The following is a 19,517-nucleotide window of genomic DNA, read 5'->3' on the forward strand; positions in this document are numbered from 1 at the left end:
GTTATGTAGAAATGAGGAATTAAATATATCTAATGGAAAAATATAGAACATCTTCATTAACACTACTTAAATGAGTCATTTTTTTTTAAGATTTATTTTTTTGAGAGACAGACAGTCATGTGGGGAGGGGCAGAGGGAGAGGGGGAGAGAGAGACTCTCAAGCAGACATCCCACTGAGCAGGGAGATTGACGCATGGTCCAATCTCATGACCCTGAGATTGTGACCTGAGCTGAAATCAAGAGAGGGGTGCTCAACTGACTGAGCCTGCCAGGCGTCCCCAAACATGTTTCAAAGATTTGTAGCATAAAATATTCCAAGAAAACTAAATTTTGTAATTTGTCTAAGTTCCTTTAGAAGGTAATTTATTTCTAGAAATTAAAATTTAAAAAAGCATGTTCACTTTGAGAATCTAAAAAGGAGGAAGATAAAGTGAATAAAATTTTAAAGAAGGCATTGAACCACTTTTATTATCAGTCTTGCAATTTGCAAGGCAGTTCAAAAGAACACATAGTAATGTTTTCAAATTTATGTGTTGAAAACTCAAAAGTGTAAAATAGAGAATGGTTTCTTAAAATACTGTATTTGTGCAAATTCAGATGTAAGTGTAGCAAATAAAATAGCTTACATTAACTATTTCCCTTAAAAGTTAACTTCAAAAAAAATAAGTATATGAACAAATATTCCTTTAGAAATAGTTGAGTAGTTGAGGGAACTAAAATATCTATAAAGATCCCTAACTGTACCCATATTGATTTTCTCCTACCCCTTTCTTCTACCCCCCATTCATAGTAGATGATAAAATACAAAATTAAATTACTCTGCTCAAGGATATGGCCTTGATCATATCCAGAGTTCTTTATCTAAACCTAAGCCTTCTGTAGAAAATCAGTGGCCAAATCCTAAAGGTTTCCCTTTACCTCACTGTAGAATTTCCCCAGGCTCCATGCTTGTCTGTGAGAATGTTGATAATTTTCTGGATTAGTTGAGTTGCTGTCACATGGTCTCGATATTTAGCTGCTCTTATCAAATGATCACACATCTTCTCATCTTCTCGTTTGTCTGCTGAATACTGGGCACACAGTGACTTGGATAGGAAAAAAGAAACATCTATTAATACTACAAAAATATGGGGGGAAAACCTTACAACACACCATGAAATAATCTCTAACTGGAATTGAATGAACCAAAACTTTAAAATTATTTTTATATCCCTCATTAACTGAACTGACTGAGATTTAGTGATTTGCTACCTCGGTATAATAATTCCGCAAGAATTTATTTCTCTGAAGTCATTCATAAGACCCACACTCAAAAGTGGTTTTTAAGCAGACCTAAATAACTGGAAGAAGCCAATCATGTGAAGGTGCAGGGGTCCACATTACAAGTAGCAAGAAGGGGGCTACAAAGCAGTCCACACAAAGTGACTTAGAGGAAGAATGTCCTAAACCAAGAAGGGTCATAATCACACCCACACTGACAAACTGGCTCAGGGAAAGGCACGCAGGAAGAATTTTTATACCTTCAACATTCTCTACCATATCCATAATCTGCTTTGTCTAACCTCACCTGATAAGAGGAAATTAAAATTATTGATGAAAACTAGAAAATTACTGACTTCTATACTGCACCAACACCATATATACATTTATATTAAACAGTACTAAAAATAGCAAAAAAAGTTACTGAATAGCCCATTTTTTCTTTTATTAATATTACACAAATTTAACTGTATCAAAATTACTTTGTAAACATTTGGTAAGTCATTAAACTTTGCTCGAAAAGGCATAATTCTAAACAGAAGAGTCCAAAGTAAGCTAAATAGTAAAATGGCTTAAAGTGTTCTTTAATGGATCCTCCTTTACAATTTAAACAGCAACTTTTCATATCTGACATAAAATCTATAGATATAAATCACATTAAAGGGCTATTCTTTCCCGATTATCAATCTCTGTCTCATTGTGGAACATTAGAGTCACATTCTGACCTTAAAACATGATAAAAGGAAACCAAACAAGAATGTTTTGTAAAGATATAATGAACTTGTATCTATTTTTAAAAATATCTTTAAAATGCAATTTGAACATGTTCTTATTAAAAACCAATAATATATTCTGTGTATGACATATCATTCAGAGTGAACAAGAGATGAAGAATATTTGCTTCAAGATCAAATGCATGTTACTTGTTGGTGGAGTATATATTTGCAATATGTGTATGTGTTTGTGGTTGAAGGTTGAGTAGAGATACCCCAAGAAACCCTACTCACCTATCAATAAAATCAAGGGCCAGGTCTAATATTTTCACTCAGTTTTACTTTACATCACCTTTTCTGTTTTCCTATTTTAAGCAACACATAAACTAGGTGACATCACAACAATGACCACAAAAATATTTGAATTTTAACAAAAATATCTGAATCTAAAAAGAAAAGAAGCAGACATCTTGGGAACTAACAACTCAAATATCTTTGATTATTGCTAAAGAAATTTAAGATTTTTTTACCATAGAACTAATAAATATAAGACAAACCTGCATCTTAAAAGAAATTCACTTACTTGCAGATAAAGTGATAACTGAAGAGAGAAACAATTTATACTGGCCATTTATAATTCAAGTGACTATTTCAGCTCTTTAAATGTAAATGAAGACATAAAAACAATATCATATTTGGTCTTTCCTTCCAGATGCTGTATCTCTACGTACTTTATTATTTGTCCTTTGCATGAAAGCTCAGAAGAGTGAACTTAAAATGAAGCAGATTCCTCTGGTAATCTCCTGTCACCGCTCCCTTCTTGATGGTCAAACTTTTTCCTTTATTATTCCTCATTATGAAATGCTGGCATTTCCTTAAGGCTCTGCCAAATGTCCCTTGGCAATATCATTCACTCCCACATCATCTCCTATTATCAATTTAGATACCTTTCAAATTTTTCATATCTGCCCCACCTGTTACCCTGAACCATGAGCCCATATTTCTATCCGTAGGATAACCTCCAATTATCCAATAAGCACCTAAAATTCAAAATGTACAAAACTGTAATTACCATCTTTATCCCAAACATGCTATTATACTTCTGTCATTTGTGACTTCTCAAGTTTCCCTCTCTTCATATCTCACCATTCCATTTCAGCAAAACTCATTTACGTCTTACCACTTATCACTCTTACCATTGCCCTAAAATAGATTATTATTAGTTCACAATTCAGTTCTTGAAATAATCTTATAATTGCCCTCTTACAAACAGTGCCAGAATTACTTCAAGAAGAATTTATTTTGGCATTGTACAGATACATTTGTATACCCTACACTTTAAAAAGTATGTGATTATCTAAAATAATGAACAATTGGTACCAAATTTTACTAGCTAAGACCTGTGCCCTTCTATAATTAAGCAATGTGGTATATTATCTTTCAATATGCCTGCCTATGCATCCTATATGCCAGACACCCTCAGATTTTATGCTATTCCCCAAATATCTATCCCTGAGACGCTTTCAAGGCTTAGGAAATCTATTTCTCCTATAGCCTTCGTATGTGAAACAAATTTAAAGATGTCTATTAAGATGGTAAGATAGAAATTTGAAAGACAAACTCCTAGAGAAGAGGAAGTTATTGAGAAAGATAGAAATACAAGACGTCCTCTTGATTCTTTAGCAGAATATATAGAGTGAAAACAATATCTAAAAAGTTTCAAAATAATTGAAAATTAAGCAGTTCAACTCCAAATAACTTATGGATCAAAGATAAAATCACAAGGAAAATTAGAAAAATTTGTGGCAATTGGATGAGACAAATTTAAAAATGTACAGCTTTACATGTTATATTATAGAATATTAAATATTTAAGGAAAAAATAATACAAACCTTAAACTCTTTTCACATGATAGAAGCTAAGGAATATAATGCAATTTACATTACAGGAATAGAAAACTAAAAACTAATATAATTTGTGTAAATAAACACAAAATCCATAAAAAACATTAGCATTCAGCTATACACAAAATAAAGTATGTATCATGATGAAGAAGAGTTTATCCATGGTATGCAAGGCTGTTTTAATATTTGAATATCAATCAATATAAGTCATCATATAACTAAAAAAGGAGAAAAACCTATAACCTCAATAGTTTTTTTTTTTTAAAGCATTTTACAACACTCAGAAGCATTTCATTATTTACAAAAAAAAAGACACTCCACAAACTAGTAATAGAGACTTTTTAAACCTCAGGAAGCACATCTATGAAAATCATTCAATTATAATTGGGGATAAAACAAGTATGTCCTCTCATGATTTCCATTCAATATTGTAACAGGATCCTAACCAGTTCAAAAAAGAGATAAAAAGAAGAAATAAAAAGACAGTTTGGAAAAGAAGGAATAACACAGTATTTATTTGTAGATATGTTCATGTATATAATACTCCCAAAGGTTCTGGAAAAACTACTAAAACTTGTAAGTTGACAAGTTTCTTGGATACAAGGTCAATATATTAAAAATTAATTGTATGTTTATATACTGACAATAAACAACTAGAAAATACTATTTACAATAGCATTAAAATATAAAATAAATTAAAAAATATACAAAGCTATACAATGAAGCTTTTATAAAACACTGCCAACAGATATTAAAGAAAACTAAATAAGTGGAGAAACAGACAATGTTTACAGATTTTAAAACTCCATATTGTCAAAATACCTACTCTTCAAATTGATTTTATAGAGTCAACATAATCTTAATTAAAAACTTAGCAGCCTTGGGGTGCCTGCGTGGCTCAGCCAGTTAAGCATCTGACTCTTGTTCTCAACTCAGGTCTTGATCTCAGGGTTGTGAGTTACACAAATTACATCAGTTTTCTTTTCGACAACTGGTACTAAAACATCTGGCCACTCACAGGTGAAAAAAAAAAAGAAAACCTTCATACCATAAACAAAATATTTAATTCAAAATGAACCAAAGATCTAGATATAAAAACTGTAATACTTCTAGAAGAAAACACAGCAGAAAATCTTATGACCCTGGGGGTAGGGAGAAAATTCTTACACTGAAATTCTTAGACATAAAAGGAACCATAAAGAAATTCACAACCATAAAGAAACTGATATATTAAATTATACTACAGTTTATAAAATCTTCTCTTTAAAAGATACCACTTAGAAAATGAAAAGATTAATGAATCATTGAGCCTTACATCGAAAACTGGGGATGTACTGTATGGTGACTAACATAATATAATAAAAAATCATTATAAAAAAAAAAAAGAAAATGAAAAGATAAGCCACAAATTGGGACAAAATATTCACCATACATATATCTTAACTAACAATTTTCCTACAAGACGTATGAACTCTTATGATTTAATAAAGCAAACAAACCAATTTAAAATAATGGGCAAAGGATCTGAACAGACACTTCACAGAAGACATACAAATGACTAAAAAGTACATGAGGAGATGCTTAATCAACAGGGAAATTCATATAAAGACCACAATAAACTATCACTATATACCCTGTAGAAGGGCTAAAATGTAAAAGACAAACAATATCAAATATTGGCAAGAATGTGGAGCAAATAGAACTCTCATTACTACCCAGCTGGTTAGACTGTAAAATCTACAACTACTTTAGAAAATAGTTTGGCAGTTTCTTGTAAGTTTAAAAATAATACTTACAACAGCACCTAGCAATTCTACTCCTATGTATTTCCTCAAAATGAAGAACATATTTTCACAAACTATACTGCTAAAAGTTCCCATAGTGCTTTAAGAGTCAAACACTGGAAATGACCCAATATCCACCTGTACATGAATGGATAAAGTAATAGTACTCAGTAATAAAAAGAAACAAATGAGTGATACACACAATGTGGATGAATATCAAAAACTGTATGGTGACCAAAGGAATCCAGACATTAGAGTACCTACTATATAACTCCACTTATATGAAGTTGTACAGTATGCAAAACCATCTACGATAACAAAAACCAGATGAGTAGTTGTCAGGGGTTGCACATATATATGTGAAGACGAACTGACCACAATGAATTACAAGGGAATTCTCCAAGATGACAGAAATTTTCTGTAACTTGACTATGACAGTTACAGAAGTGTATATACCTGTCAAAATTCATTGAACTATGTATCTAAAAGGGATGTGTTTTATTATTCATATACTATAATAAAGTTTATTTAAGATGTTTATAAAAAGCGAATAGGCAAGGTACTGACAAGGAAGAAAGTAGTTAAAATGTTCATATCAAAAAAATCTGCTCATATACCAAATATGTAAATATCCTCCATAAATCAATAAAGAAAAAACAGATTATCAATAAGAAACTGGGTAAGAGACAAACAGGTACTGCAAAAAAAAAAAAAAAAAAAAAACTTAAAAAAATACATATAACAAGCAGGAGAAAAGATATACAGCTTCATTTGCAAATAAAATCCAAATAAGAATACAATGAGGTTACCACTACACAACTAGTAGAATACTAAAATAAAAAGCACTGATCAATTTTTTTTATGACAACTTGGAGTATGGGAACAGTTATGCTCTGATATTGGGAGTGATACACACCTTTGCAAGACACTATGGCACTATCTATTAAAATTGAAAAGATAAATAACTTTACAGTCAAGTAAGTCTACCCTACAGAAATGCATAAGCATGTACATGAAAAGCCTTGTAAATTGTCAAAACCACACTATTCATAATAGTTAAAAACTAGAAACAACCTAATTACCTATCAACAGTAGTAAGATTATGAAAAACTATCATCTATTCATGTAATAGTATGGCAGACAGCACTGAAGATGAAATAGGAAAATGTAACAAATTGAACAAATTTCACAAAAATAATGTTGATATAATAATGCCAGATCAAAACACATACTTAATGATACCATTTATACAAAGTTCAAAAACTGGCTAAAGAAATTATAATACTAAAAGAAACATACTTAAGTATTGAATGGAAAAACAAAAGCAAATAAGTCATTCCATAAAATCAGAACAATATTTAGCTTAATGGGGCAAAAAGGGGTTATGACTGGATAGACACACATAAAAGGCTTCTCAGAAGCACTTTCAGTATCAAGGAAGTAAACTAATAACGTTAAATGCACACTGTTTCTAGAGTTAAGTTTCAGTATGTTCTATGAGAAACAGATTATAAAGCAAATTTTCATTAAGTCTGCATATTATTGTGAAATACAAATAAATCCCAGTTAAAAAGTTCAAGGCTAAAATCTTAAAAATATTATATAAGCCTCAAGCAATTGAAGTGTATTGGTTTTATAAGTTTTGTATTTTAAACTTTTTTTTAAAGAAACATATACTTGTTTCTAAAAATAAAAAAGTAATGACATATGAAATAAAAAGAAAGTTCTCCCTTCTACCTCCTCCCTGGCTGGCTAGTTTTTTCTACAGGGGTAATCACTATTAATAAGATATAGTTCTATATAAATGGAATCAAACTATAAATCATTCCATGTCAGGAGATCCAGTTCTCTCTTCTTCTTTCTCATGGCTACACATAGGGTATAATATTTTTAGTTAACTAAACATACATTCTGGTAAACACCTTTAAGTGTATTACCTTAATTCCCAATTTGCCTCAAAATTTCTTACACTATCAATTATTTAGCTCATTGGAAACCATGTAAAAGGAAAATCACCTAAGGGACAAGTAAAGAAGCTTTTCAATATTTGACTTTTGGAGGTCTTTGTACTTGATCCCTTAACTCAGATTTAAAGTCTAATAGTTAAAAAAAATATATATATATATATCATCCTGAAAAAGACTTAGAAAAATGAAAGCTTAAAAACCTCAACAGCAAACAAAAGTCAACCAATGACAATGTGTGACAGCCACCTTTAGTTCTGAAGTGATTCCTCTGTCATCCAATGCCTCAAAGTATTGATTTCTCTCAGCATGAAAAAGCCTAAGCCAATGAAACAGATATAGCATCATCCCCCCACCCATAATAGCATTCAAGGTTAAAACAGGCAGAACACTTATCAAAGAATCTCCACGATTTCTTATTGTTTTAATGGACTGAATAAAATGTGTTGGGTTCTTATCTCTACAAACTGCAGTCTTCAAACAATATTTTAAAATAATTTGGAGATTAATACACGTTTTAATTTTTTACTTTAGACTTCTGATAATAAAAAACTTGTTTAAAAATGCTTTCACATGACATTTGTAAAAGCAAGTCAACACTAAGAGGGCTACAGTTTCCACTTGAGTGTCAAACCCACACATAGTATTATTTGCATTCAATTATTTTATTTCATTACTTCATTAGAGTTATTCACAATAAAAAAATCACAAAATTATTGGGTAAATAACACCTTCCAAATAGATAAACTAATTTCATGTAATGCCTGCATATTTCATATACCAGTAAGTAAATAAAGTGTGGTTATTACCTGTGATCAATAAAATTAACATGGAATTTAAATAGATAGGGTTAAACTCAAGTAATTATGTTTTTAAAAAATCATAATAGACAGAAATATATCATTGCAAAAAAAATTATATAATTATACACAAATACATACACACATGGAGAAAAATTAAGTTTCAACATCTTTTTGCTAATCTGCACAAGAGCCAGATGACGTTAAGCAAATTCTATCATCTTTTAACTCAACGTAATTACCTAATCAGATTTTTTTAAGCATACAAAACCAGGGTCTCTTGCTTGTATTAGGCTAATATGATTAAATACACTACTACAAATAGGTAAGCCTTACATTTAAATTTCACGTTAAAGTATTTTAAGAACAAACATGAAAAAAAACAAAAAGACAAAAAAAAGATTCATTCTTGTAAAAAACATAATTAACACCGTGTTTTAGAACATAGATTCTAGAGACAGACAACTTGAATTTAAATGCTGGCTCTGACACATTCATGCTTAGGCAAGTTATTATTTAAACCCCTGTGCCTCAGTCTCCTCATAAAAAAGGATATAACATGATATGTTTTGGGGAAGGATCAAATAAGAATAGACATGAAACAATTACAACTTGCCAGGCATACAGTAAGTAACACCTAACATTTATTATAGGCTTAGTCATGAAGTGAACAAATTACACAGCAAAGAGCCCCCTTCTTTCAGCATCTCATTGTAGCTGAGAAACAAGGGATTAAAAATAATTACAATATGAGAAACTGCTAAGAGAGGTATATAAACAGTATATTTGGGAGGAACAAGAAAGAACTATTTATCTGAGGGAGTTTTACAGAGAAATGAAAGGCTCAGTATCTGTTCACCAAGACGGAAGGACTTACAATAGAAAATATAAAATACAGCAAAATAAAGAGGCAATGAAAACAGAGAACAAGCTCAAATAAATACTTTTATATTTATTTTTTAAAAGATTTATTTATTTGAGAGAGATAAAGTGGGCAAGCGAGGGCAGAGAAAGGCAGAGGGAGGAGAGAGAATCTCAGGCACACTGCCCACCTAGCGTAGAACCCAACATGGGGCTAGATCTTATGGCCAGAGAAATCATGACCTGAGCCAAAACCAAGAGTCTGATGCTCAACCAACTGAGCCACCCAGGCACCCCAATAAATAACTCTCTGTGGAAAAGTTGAATCAGCCCCTTGCAAGATGGCAAAGGGACAAGGCTAGAGAGACAGATCAAGAAAGGGTCAAGAGAAAACATCCTAGGCAGGAGTATGGCTTGTGAATTCTAGGAGATATGGTATCTATTAATGAGTTTTATTTTCCTTTTCTGCACTGATATCCTCCTGTCACTGTTAAGCCTATAAATGAGAAAAGGAAAAGTCTATGTGCATACATTGAGCAAAAGGATAAGGAAACAGCAGCTAATTCCTAGAAGAGCCACTTGTATGATAATAAGAGGTAACCTTCAGGACTCTAACTAGAGCAGTAGCCTGGATAAAAGCCTTATGGCAGAGGTGAGAGTTCCAGATGAACTGTGGGACACGTAAGCATTCCTTGGATATTCCCAGAGATTACTTAGAAGAGAAAAATGCTCTGCCTTTGATACTGACAACACTAGCTATGCTGTTGAACACTTAATATGAACTTACAGTAATACGCACTTTACATTTATCAAATCCCATCTACTCATCACAAAATTACTATTGGTAGGCCCATTACTATTCTGATTTTACGATGAAGCAATTGTGCCTTAGTTCACATAGCTAGTAAATGACAGAGCCAAGATTAAGGCACTAGGTCATCTCACTGAAAGTCAGAGCTACATTAATGAACCATAATAATCACATGGTCTCATCGGCTAGTTGCTACAATATAGTGATTTGGACATTTACAAGGATTATAATCCTCCTTAGTTAATTATGCTTGTATTTTATCACTTCCACGATTATTCATCAAAATTTTTATCTCAAGCAAAGAAAATAATACAAAAGCTACAATTAAAAAATATAGTTATCAAGATCACCATTTCCCTATGCCTGACTTACTGAAGAAATATATATAAAGAGCTTTAGAAAGATGCCCAAAACCATAATGCATATAAAAACCATATCTGAGATGAGAAATATCATTCTAATGCTTTGCTATTAAGCTATGATACCTCAAGATATATTAATCAGACATCCCTTAACAAAATGACAAAACTAATCATGCAAAGGATATATCAAGAAAGAAATGTGGCTAGACAATGGGGTGCATTAATCACTACTAATGCAGAATCATGACAGGAAAGAATATCATTCCTACATTCAAAAAAGTTATCTTTAACTTTGACCATCAATCTCACACTTTAAGATGAGAGGGCCAAATAAAAGCAAAAAAAAAAAAGGATAAAGTTAAAAGAAGAAAGATGACAAATAGGAAAGCATAAATAGGAGTTTGAATTAAAAAATACTTTGCATTGCCTCATAATTACAGGTTTACTTTAAAAGTTAGGAAAAACAGGGGCTCCTGGGTAGCTCAGTCGGTTAAGTGTCCGACTCTTGATTTCAGCTGAGGTCATGACCTTAGGGTCACGAGATCGAGCCTCATGTTGAGCTCTGCACTGAGCATAGAATGTGCTTAAGATTCTCTTTCTCCCTCTCTCTATGCCCCTCCACCCCTGCTTGTGCTCTCTCTCTCACTCATAAATAAATAAATAATAGAAAAAACAGTATCACAGTATTTCAACTACTAAATGAAAGACAAATGGAGAATTCAATTAAATAATGGGAATACAAGATAAAAAACTAGACAAAAGTGTTAAAAAAAGGTTGTAATTCAACCAATTATTAAACAGCCCAGACTTATTTTGTACTCTACCTATTTTACATGCACATGGAAACAAATATATCAAGTGAGTATAAAAGAACAAAATAAACAGAAAGAACATGTATTTAAGGTTTAGTTTCAAAAATCTTCTTAAAAAGTAAATGAAAAGTGACACAAATAAATGGAAAGATATACCATGCTCATGGATTGGAAGTATTAATATGGTTAAAATGCACATACTATCCAAAGCAATTTACGGATTCAATGCATCCTTATCAAAATACTAGTAGCATTTTTCACAGAACTAGAACAGACAGACTTAGATTTGTATACAAGTAAAAAAAGACCCTGAATAACCCGAGAAATGTTGAGAAAAAGAGGAGCACAGCTGGATATATCACAATCCCAGATTTCAAACTATTCTGCAAAGCTATACCAATCAAAATACTATGGCAATGACACAAATACAGAAACACAAATCAATGAAATAAAACAGAGAGACCAGAAATGAACCCATGTTTATATATGGTCAATTCATCTATGATGGAGGCAAGAATATACAATGGAAAAAACAGTTTCTTCAATAGTTGGGTTTTAGGAAAACTGCACAACTACATGCAAAAGAATGAAACTGGATCACTTTCTTACACCATAAAGAAAAACTCAAGACACATTAAAGTCCTACACATGAGACCTGAAACCATAAAACTCGTAAAATAAAACATATGCAGTAAACTCTTGGACATGAGTCTTACTATTTTTTGGATCTGTCTCCTCAGGCAAGGTCAACAAAAGCAAAAATAAATAATTGGGACTATACCAAAATAAGAAGCCTTTGCACTGAGAAGGAAAGTATCAAAAAACAAAAAGGCAACCTACTCAACGAGAGAATATATTTGCAAATGATATGTCCAATAAAGGGTTAATATCTAAAACATAAAGAACTCAAACAACTCAACCCCTAAAAACCAAAGGTGGGTTTAAGTGGACCCACATAGTCCAAACCCATGTTGTTCAAGGATCAACTGTAAATTTATTTGTAATTAAGTGAATGAAGGAAAATTTCAAGATTATTACATAGGTGAAACTCTAATAACTAATACTGTTATTTATTACCCATCTTTAGGGCTGGACCAAAAAAATTATAAGCCCCAGATTTGGAGTTATACTTAATGACCTTTAAGGACCCCCATATTACAAAGAATTTAAATATTTGGTCCAATATGCTACATAGTTAATTAGTGGCTGAACCAGAACTGAATCCTAGTTCTGACAAATCCCAAATCTGTGTTTTCTATCATACACTGCAGATTATAGTAATAGTTTTACAATTTACATGTAATTAAATATTTTAAATTAATACCCTAGGTCTCATAAAATAAAAGCTAAAAACTAAAAACCTCTTCAGCAAAAGAAAAAGTTGATCGTAGGATATTTAGAGGGTTTTTTATTTATCAAATCAAAAAGCAAGTCTTAACCCTTGGAAAACTTAAGTATTGTAGTACATATATAACAACCACCATACCGTAAGTTCAGAAAATAATTACCACAGAGATTTAAATTCTATGACATTATACATCATTAAATGCTAGTAACAAAAACATTGGCAAACTGAACATCCACATGCAAAACAATGAAATTGTACCCTTATCTGACACCATACATAAGAACTCAAAATGAATTATCTAAACATTAGACCTGAAAGCATAAAAACTCCTTGAAGAAAACAGGGGAGAAGCTCTTTGACACTGATCCTGGCAATAGTTTTTCACATTTAACACCAAAAGCACAGGCAACACAAGCAAAAACAAACAAGTGGGACCATATCACCTAAAAACTTTCTACAAAGCAAACAATAAACAAAATGAAAAGGCAACCTACAGAATGGGAGAAAATATTTGCAAACCAAATACCCAATAAGGGGTGTTAATATCCAAAATATATAGGGAACTCATATAACTCAATAGCAGAAAAATAACCTGATTTTTACAAATGAGCAAAGAATCTAAATACATAATCAGTCTTCCAAAGAACATATATAAGTGGCCAACATGTGCATGATTAGATGCTCACTCACCATCACTAATCAACAGGAAAATGCAGATCAAAACTACAATGAGATGTCACTTCATACCTTTTAGAATGGTTATCATCAAGAAGACAAGAGATATCAAGTGTTGGGGAGGATGTGAAGAAAAGGGAACCCTTGTGCACTGTTAGTGAAATGTAAACTGATTCGCCACCATGGAAAACAGTATGGAGAGTCCTCAAAAAATTAAAAATAGAACTACCTTATGATCCAGTTATCCTACTTCTTTATATCCAAAAGAAATAAATTACTATCTCTAAAATATATCTGCACCCTCATTTCATTGCAGCATTATTTACAATAGCCAAGATATTAGAAACATTCTCAGTATCCATTGGCAGATGGATAAACAAAATTGTGTGTGTGTACACACACACACATATATACATATACACATATATAAACATACACGCACATATACATACAATTGAATATTATTCAGCCTTAAAAAAAAGTAAATCCTGTCATTTACGACAACAAGGACGAACCTGAAGGACATTATCCTAACTGAAATAAACCAGACACACAATGACAAATACTGCATGAGTTCATGTATATGTGGAATCTAAAAACAAAAGTAGAGCCCACAATAAGGGAGTAGAATGGTGGTAACCAAAGGCTAGGGGGGTGGGGGGAAAGGAAAGACATTAATGAAAGAATATAAAGTTTAAGTTATGAAATGAGTAAGTTCTTGATATTCAATGTACAGCATGGTGACTATCACTAACAAGAATGTAGTTTGCAAACTTGAAATCTTCAAGTGTTCTCACCACACACACACAAAATGGTAACTATGTGAGGTGATGTATATGTTAATTTACTTGACTTTAGTAATCATTTCACAGTGTATACATATATAAAAACATCACTCTTATGCACCTTAAATGCATACAATATTTATTTGACAACCATACCTCAATAAAACCGAAGGAAAAAACCAGTGGAAATCTAATAAGCAATACAAAAGAACACAATAACTACTTTTCGTTATTCTTCTACTAAAATAAGAACAGAACATTTTATTAATCTAAAATAATCTAGGATCTCACAGGAAAAGACTGAATCCCCAAATTTTGCTAGATGAATATGAAAATCTTCATGAATCTTATATTCTGTCATGTAGCAGCTGACACTTTCATTCATTTAGCAATTCTCTATTGAATGCTTCCCATGTTCCAAGCCTATACTAGGTATTGAAACTAAAATAAGAAACAGAGCCTATTATAAAAGGGTCAATGCCTAATGTTTGTTTCCCTCAGTAGACACAAATAATTTCAAAACATTTTTAATGGATATAATTATCACAAGGTATCTGAGAAGATAACATAATCCAGAATTTTAAAATGTGATATCTATATCAAAGAGAAACAGCAGTGAGAGGGTAGCCTCTATTCCCATTACATGACTGCTATAAGATAAGTGATGTATGCAAATCACATGGACTCTTATCAAGACATTCTCAAGCCAGAATCTGTAAACCTCCCCAAATTACATGTAAAATTTTATGGTTATATTTGTTTGAGTTTCTTAAGGTCAGATTCTCAAAAAAGTCCATAGCCAAATAAAAAGATAAGAAGTATTGACATAAAATAACACCTTACATATTATAATTCCATTTCTGGTTAAATATATATAATATGTGAAATATATATACAAAAAATACATATAAAGTGTACATTTACAGTAGAAAGTCTAAAAAGATATGTCATTATCTTAGGAGGCATGGTAAGGGGAAAGATACTGAAAAATGTTCTTTTTTTAAATTTACACTACTGTTTTCATTACATTGTCTCTTCTGTTCTTTGCCCGCCACCCTTTATCGACACATGTATTTTCCAGTGTAAATTTTTTTGCGTTTAAAAAAAGAGAAAGAGCTACTAATCTAAATGAAATTTTTTTGTAAATCAGGGTTTCTCTGTTTAACTTTTTGGGATGTACTTGAATTCTACTATTAAAAGACGCTCTTTTCTTTTTTTATTTTCATAATAATCTAAGCAAACCAATAAAAATAGATTTGGGGTTATCTGGATTATAGATATGTAGAAATACTTATAGCTCTTATACAACTACAACACAATTAATCAAAAATTAAAGCAGCAGCACAAAAAAAATCAATGAATTTATATTATTTATGACTGCTAAAAGTGAGAGTATAACCTCCAATAAATTGATAAGCCTTAGACTACCATAATGTCAAAATGGCATCAATCCATGAAAATTATTATATGCAGCAGATTTATTTTACCAATCATAGTGGCAAACTACTTTCATAGTGATAATACTTAATGGAAAGGCATCTTTATAGACTAGCATTTCAATATTGACTTAATATATAGAACTAATTCTATATTGTGAAAATGGCTTGCTGTAGAACAGTAACGCAATAAATTGAAATATTGTTGGTTACATGAAAAAAATGAATTCATATGTAGTGATATGTTATATACTGCATTAATGAAAACTTGACATAAGTTTAAAAACCGAAAAATGAGAGTATGACATCAAGTTTTTATTCCCCCAAATGTTCCTTCTTCAACAGTATCAGAAACTCAAGATTTTTTTCCACCGAGGTCTGTAACCATCCAGAATAAAGAACACATTTACAACTTCTGTAATATTGTACCACTGTTAATAAAACTAATAAAAGAATTAGAAGAGAAAGTAATATATGTATGTTTTAGACAAAATGAACATTAGGAAGATACCTAGATAGAGACATACAGTGAATTTTTGGAAATGTAAAACGTCAGTTGAGGTCTACAGTATAGTAATTACACCAAAGGGGAATTCTACCAAATGTTTAAAAAGCAGACAGTTCCACTTCCACTAAGCACTGAACCTGAGCATATAAAAACACACAAAATTTCTAATTCTTTCTATGAGGCAGGTATAATACTGATACCAAAATCTGCCAAATATCTAAGACTGACTGGAAAGTTAAAAACAAACACAACCCAATTTACCTTATGAACAGAATGCAAAAATCACAAATAAAACAATAGCAAACACAACCTGGCAGCACAAAAAGGAAAAAACTTAAGAGCACACCATACTGGCATAATATTGACATACCTTATGCATTTTCCGGCATAATATCAACTCTACTGCTCCATTTAAGGATGATAAAACTGAATAAAATTCTTTGTTAAAAAGGCGGAAAGAATCAACAAAAATACTTAACTAATAATTCATTAAAATGATATACTATATCTACTTGAGCTCAGACTGTATCATAATTACTGGGAAAACACTGAACCATTTCTACTAAAATCAGGAACTAGAAAAAGATGCCCACTATTATTTTTTTAACATTACACTGTTGCTCTCAATTATATGTAGAATATAAAAACAAAAAAAAGCTTAATTCATAGTAATAGAGAGTAGGATGCTTAAACACAAAATATCAGCAAACAGAAACTAGCAACTAATAATTATTATTATTAATCAATAATAATTGAATAAGGCAATTCAATTACGTAAGAAAAAGCAATAAAAGTTGGAAATAAGAAGGAAAAACCATCAATATCTGCAAAAGACATCACTGCATACCTGAAACGCCCAAGAGAATTAAATGAAAATAATGTTTTGAATCTAACATCAGATAAAAGAGATTAGTCACAGCAATTCTGAAAAAGATTTTTAAAGTCAATGAGAGCAAGAAGGAGCATGGCCCTACAAGTATTAAGACACACTATAAAGCCTCAACAACTTAAAAAGTTTCACACCAATACGTGAAATCACAGACAGAACAAGAGGGAAAAAATAAAACATCAAGAAAGTGGCCTAAAAATATACAGGCATTTAATATACAGTAACCGTGGCATCTCAAACCAGAGAAGAAAATTTAGACTATGTAGTAGATGATATAGGGAAAACTATGTTGTCACATAAAATAAGTTATATTCATATCATGGTTTATCCTAAGATAAATTACAAATAAATAAAACATTTAAATGTAAAACAACAAAACTGTAGAAACACTAACGAAACATATAGAAATTCCTTTTTAATCTATGCGTGGTAGATCATTTCCAACTACCAATCAAAAAATTTAGAAGTCATAAAAGAAAACATTCACAAATCCAACAACAGAAACATTGTTTTAAAAACTTCTACAAGAACAAAAAAAATCCATCATTCATAAGTCAACAAATTGGTAAAAATATTTGCAACTGAGAGAGTTGATTCCTTAATATATGTAGAACTTCTACAAATTAGTAAGAAAAGAAAAACAATCCAAAAGAACAGGCAAAGGGTATGTTCTCAGAAAGACATATGGCTATAAAATAACCTCATTCATAAAAAGCAGAAACATAAGTTAAAACATCAGGAAGAAATAAAAATTAAAACTATCAACCACTATGGACAATTTATGAAAATGACAGAAATCTAAAAATCTGATAACACACTGTTAGGAAACAGACATATGTTGCTGATAGGAATGAAAAAGATTCCCCAAAATAATATTAAGTTAAAAAACAAAATACAGAACATTACAGATACATTAGCATTTGTATAAGGAAAGGGGATAAGAACACATATTCCTATTTATATATATGTACATGAAGGAATTCAGAAGATTCACAAGAAACTAGCAATGGTTTCCTAGAAGGATGAGAGGGTGGTTAGAAAAGGACTTTTCATTATGCTCCTTCTCATCATTTTTTCACTTTAAATTACCTACAAAAATATTTTAAGAATATTTAATGTCTTCTCTATAGAGGTTTTAGAGAATACTAACATTACATGAGATTGCTAAAAGAGCACAAAGTTAAAAGTATGAAGAGGTATTCTTGTAAAAGACCTATACTTTTGGAATAGGAATAAGAAATGGAGAAAAAAATGAAACTAGAAGAACCATAGGAAGTAAAAAGCTGATCAGACAAGCAAGAGGTAAGAAAGTCAAACAGAAAAAAAAGATTTTCAAAATGTAAAGGTTGGTCATCAATGTCAAATGATACAGAGATCAAGAGGGACGAAAACAGAAAAACAGCCACTGGACAGCATAATTAGATCATTAATGATATGCAAGAGAACATTTTTAATTTATTTGTTCTAGGACTGGAGATGAAAAGGAGAGAAGCCATGCTGCAAGACAGTGAAAGTGGCAGGGGGTGAGAAAGTAAATACACCATTCAAGCAAAAAGGTTGGCAGAATGACAGAGCAAAGTGAAAATGGAAGCCTGAAAATTCTAACAGCATTTAAACAAGGTTGCCAAGACTTAGTCAATGATAATTAGAAGCTACAACATACTTCCAAAAAGGTCAAATAAGAGGGAGGGGGGAGAAAGCTCCCAACATATTAAATAATAATCTCATACAAAATAATACACATTTTGTTAAAGACAACCACAGAGAGTAGTCAATGATTAAAAAGATCACCAATGATATTAAGTAAAAATAAGATGTTTCAATCAAAACTACTCTTTAACAGTGAGCTATTTCATACTTATTGAAGGCCTGGAACTGAAAAGTTCATGGTATTCTGGAAACAGGTATCAAGGCAGATCTCACAAGTAACAGAGGCGCATCATCTAAGGATCTTTTTCACATTAAGAATCCTATTAGAAAGAAAACACTAAAAGGTAATTGAATTTCCCTCAGTTATCTTCATCTCTGTCAGCTCCTGCTACAATAACTTACTCTCCAGAGCAGAGATAACTCAATTCTGTCCAGCAAGCATATGTTATGAATCTCCAAAGCAAACTTGTCTAAATCATTCTGGTCTTCTATCAAGGTTGGCTGTGGATATGAACTCTGACAGAAAGCAAACAAATTTATTTTTATCTTTTCAATAATTCACTTCTTCATGCTTTGATGGAAGAAATCATGAGACAAATATATGGTCTGCAGTTATGTTATACAGTCAGCTGAAATGGTTTCCATGACTTAAACAAAAAGACTTAATTAATCATTCTTAAATACAAAGAAAATAGTACCAACATATAGAACTGGTAAATTACCTGAAGTTTCAATTTGTTTATATAGTTATCTCTAACAGTTTGAGTTCAAGTAAAAGAACACTATTAATCAGATGCTATTAACTATGATATCACAAGTACTATTTCAACTCTTTCATCCTTAAATAGATTTTAGTAAAACATATTTTAGAAAATATAATACTAGGAAACTCATTTTCAAAAACAGCATCAACAATATCACTTGAATAATAGTTCTTGCAAGGAAATTTATTTCC

General features: G+C 31.4%; 1 protein-coding gene across 5 annotated transcripts in view; it reads right to left on the reverse strand.

The window, feature by feature from the left end:
* LRBA (LPS responsive beige-like anchor protein) overlaps positions 1-19,517 on the reverse strand; it is a 791,618-nt gene that overhangs the window by 368,463 nt on the left and 403,638 nt on the right. For all 5 annotated transcript variants that reach the window (XM_044384357.3, XM_026499457.4, XM_026499458.4 and 2 more), the window contains exon 37: positions 919-1,085. In XM_044384357.3, coding sequence (XP_044240292.2) covers positions 919-1,085 — 167 coding nt within the window. The remainder of the gene's footprint in view (positions 1-918; positions 1,086-19,517) is intronic.

Source organism: Ursus arctos, unplaced genomic scaffold (assembly GCF_023065955.2).
Source record: "Ursus arctos isolate Adak ecotype North America unplaced genomic scaffold, UrsArc2.0 scaffold_11, whole genome shotgun sequence".
Classification (NCBI taxonomy): Eukaryota; Metazoa; Chordata; class Mammalia; order Carnivora; family Ursidae; genus Ursus; species Ursus arctos.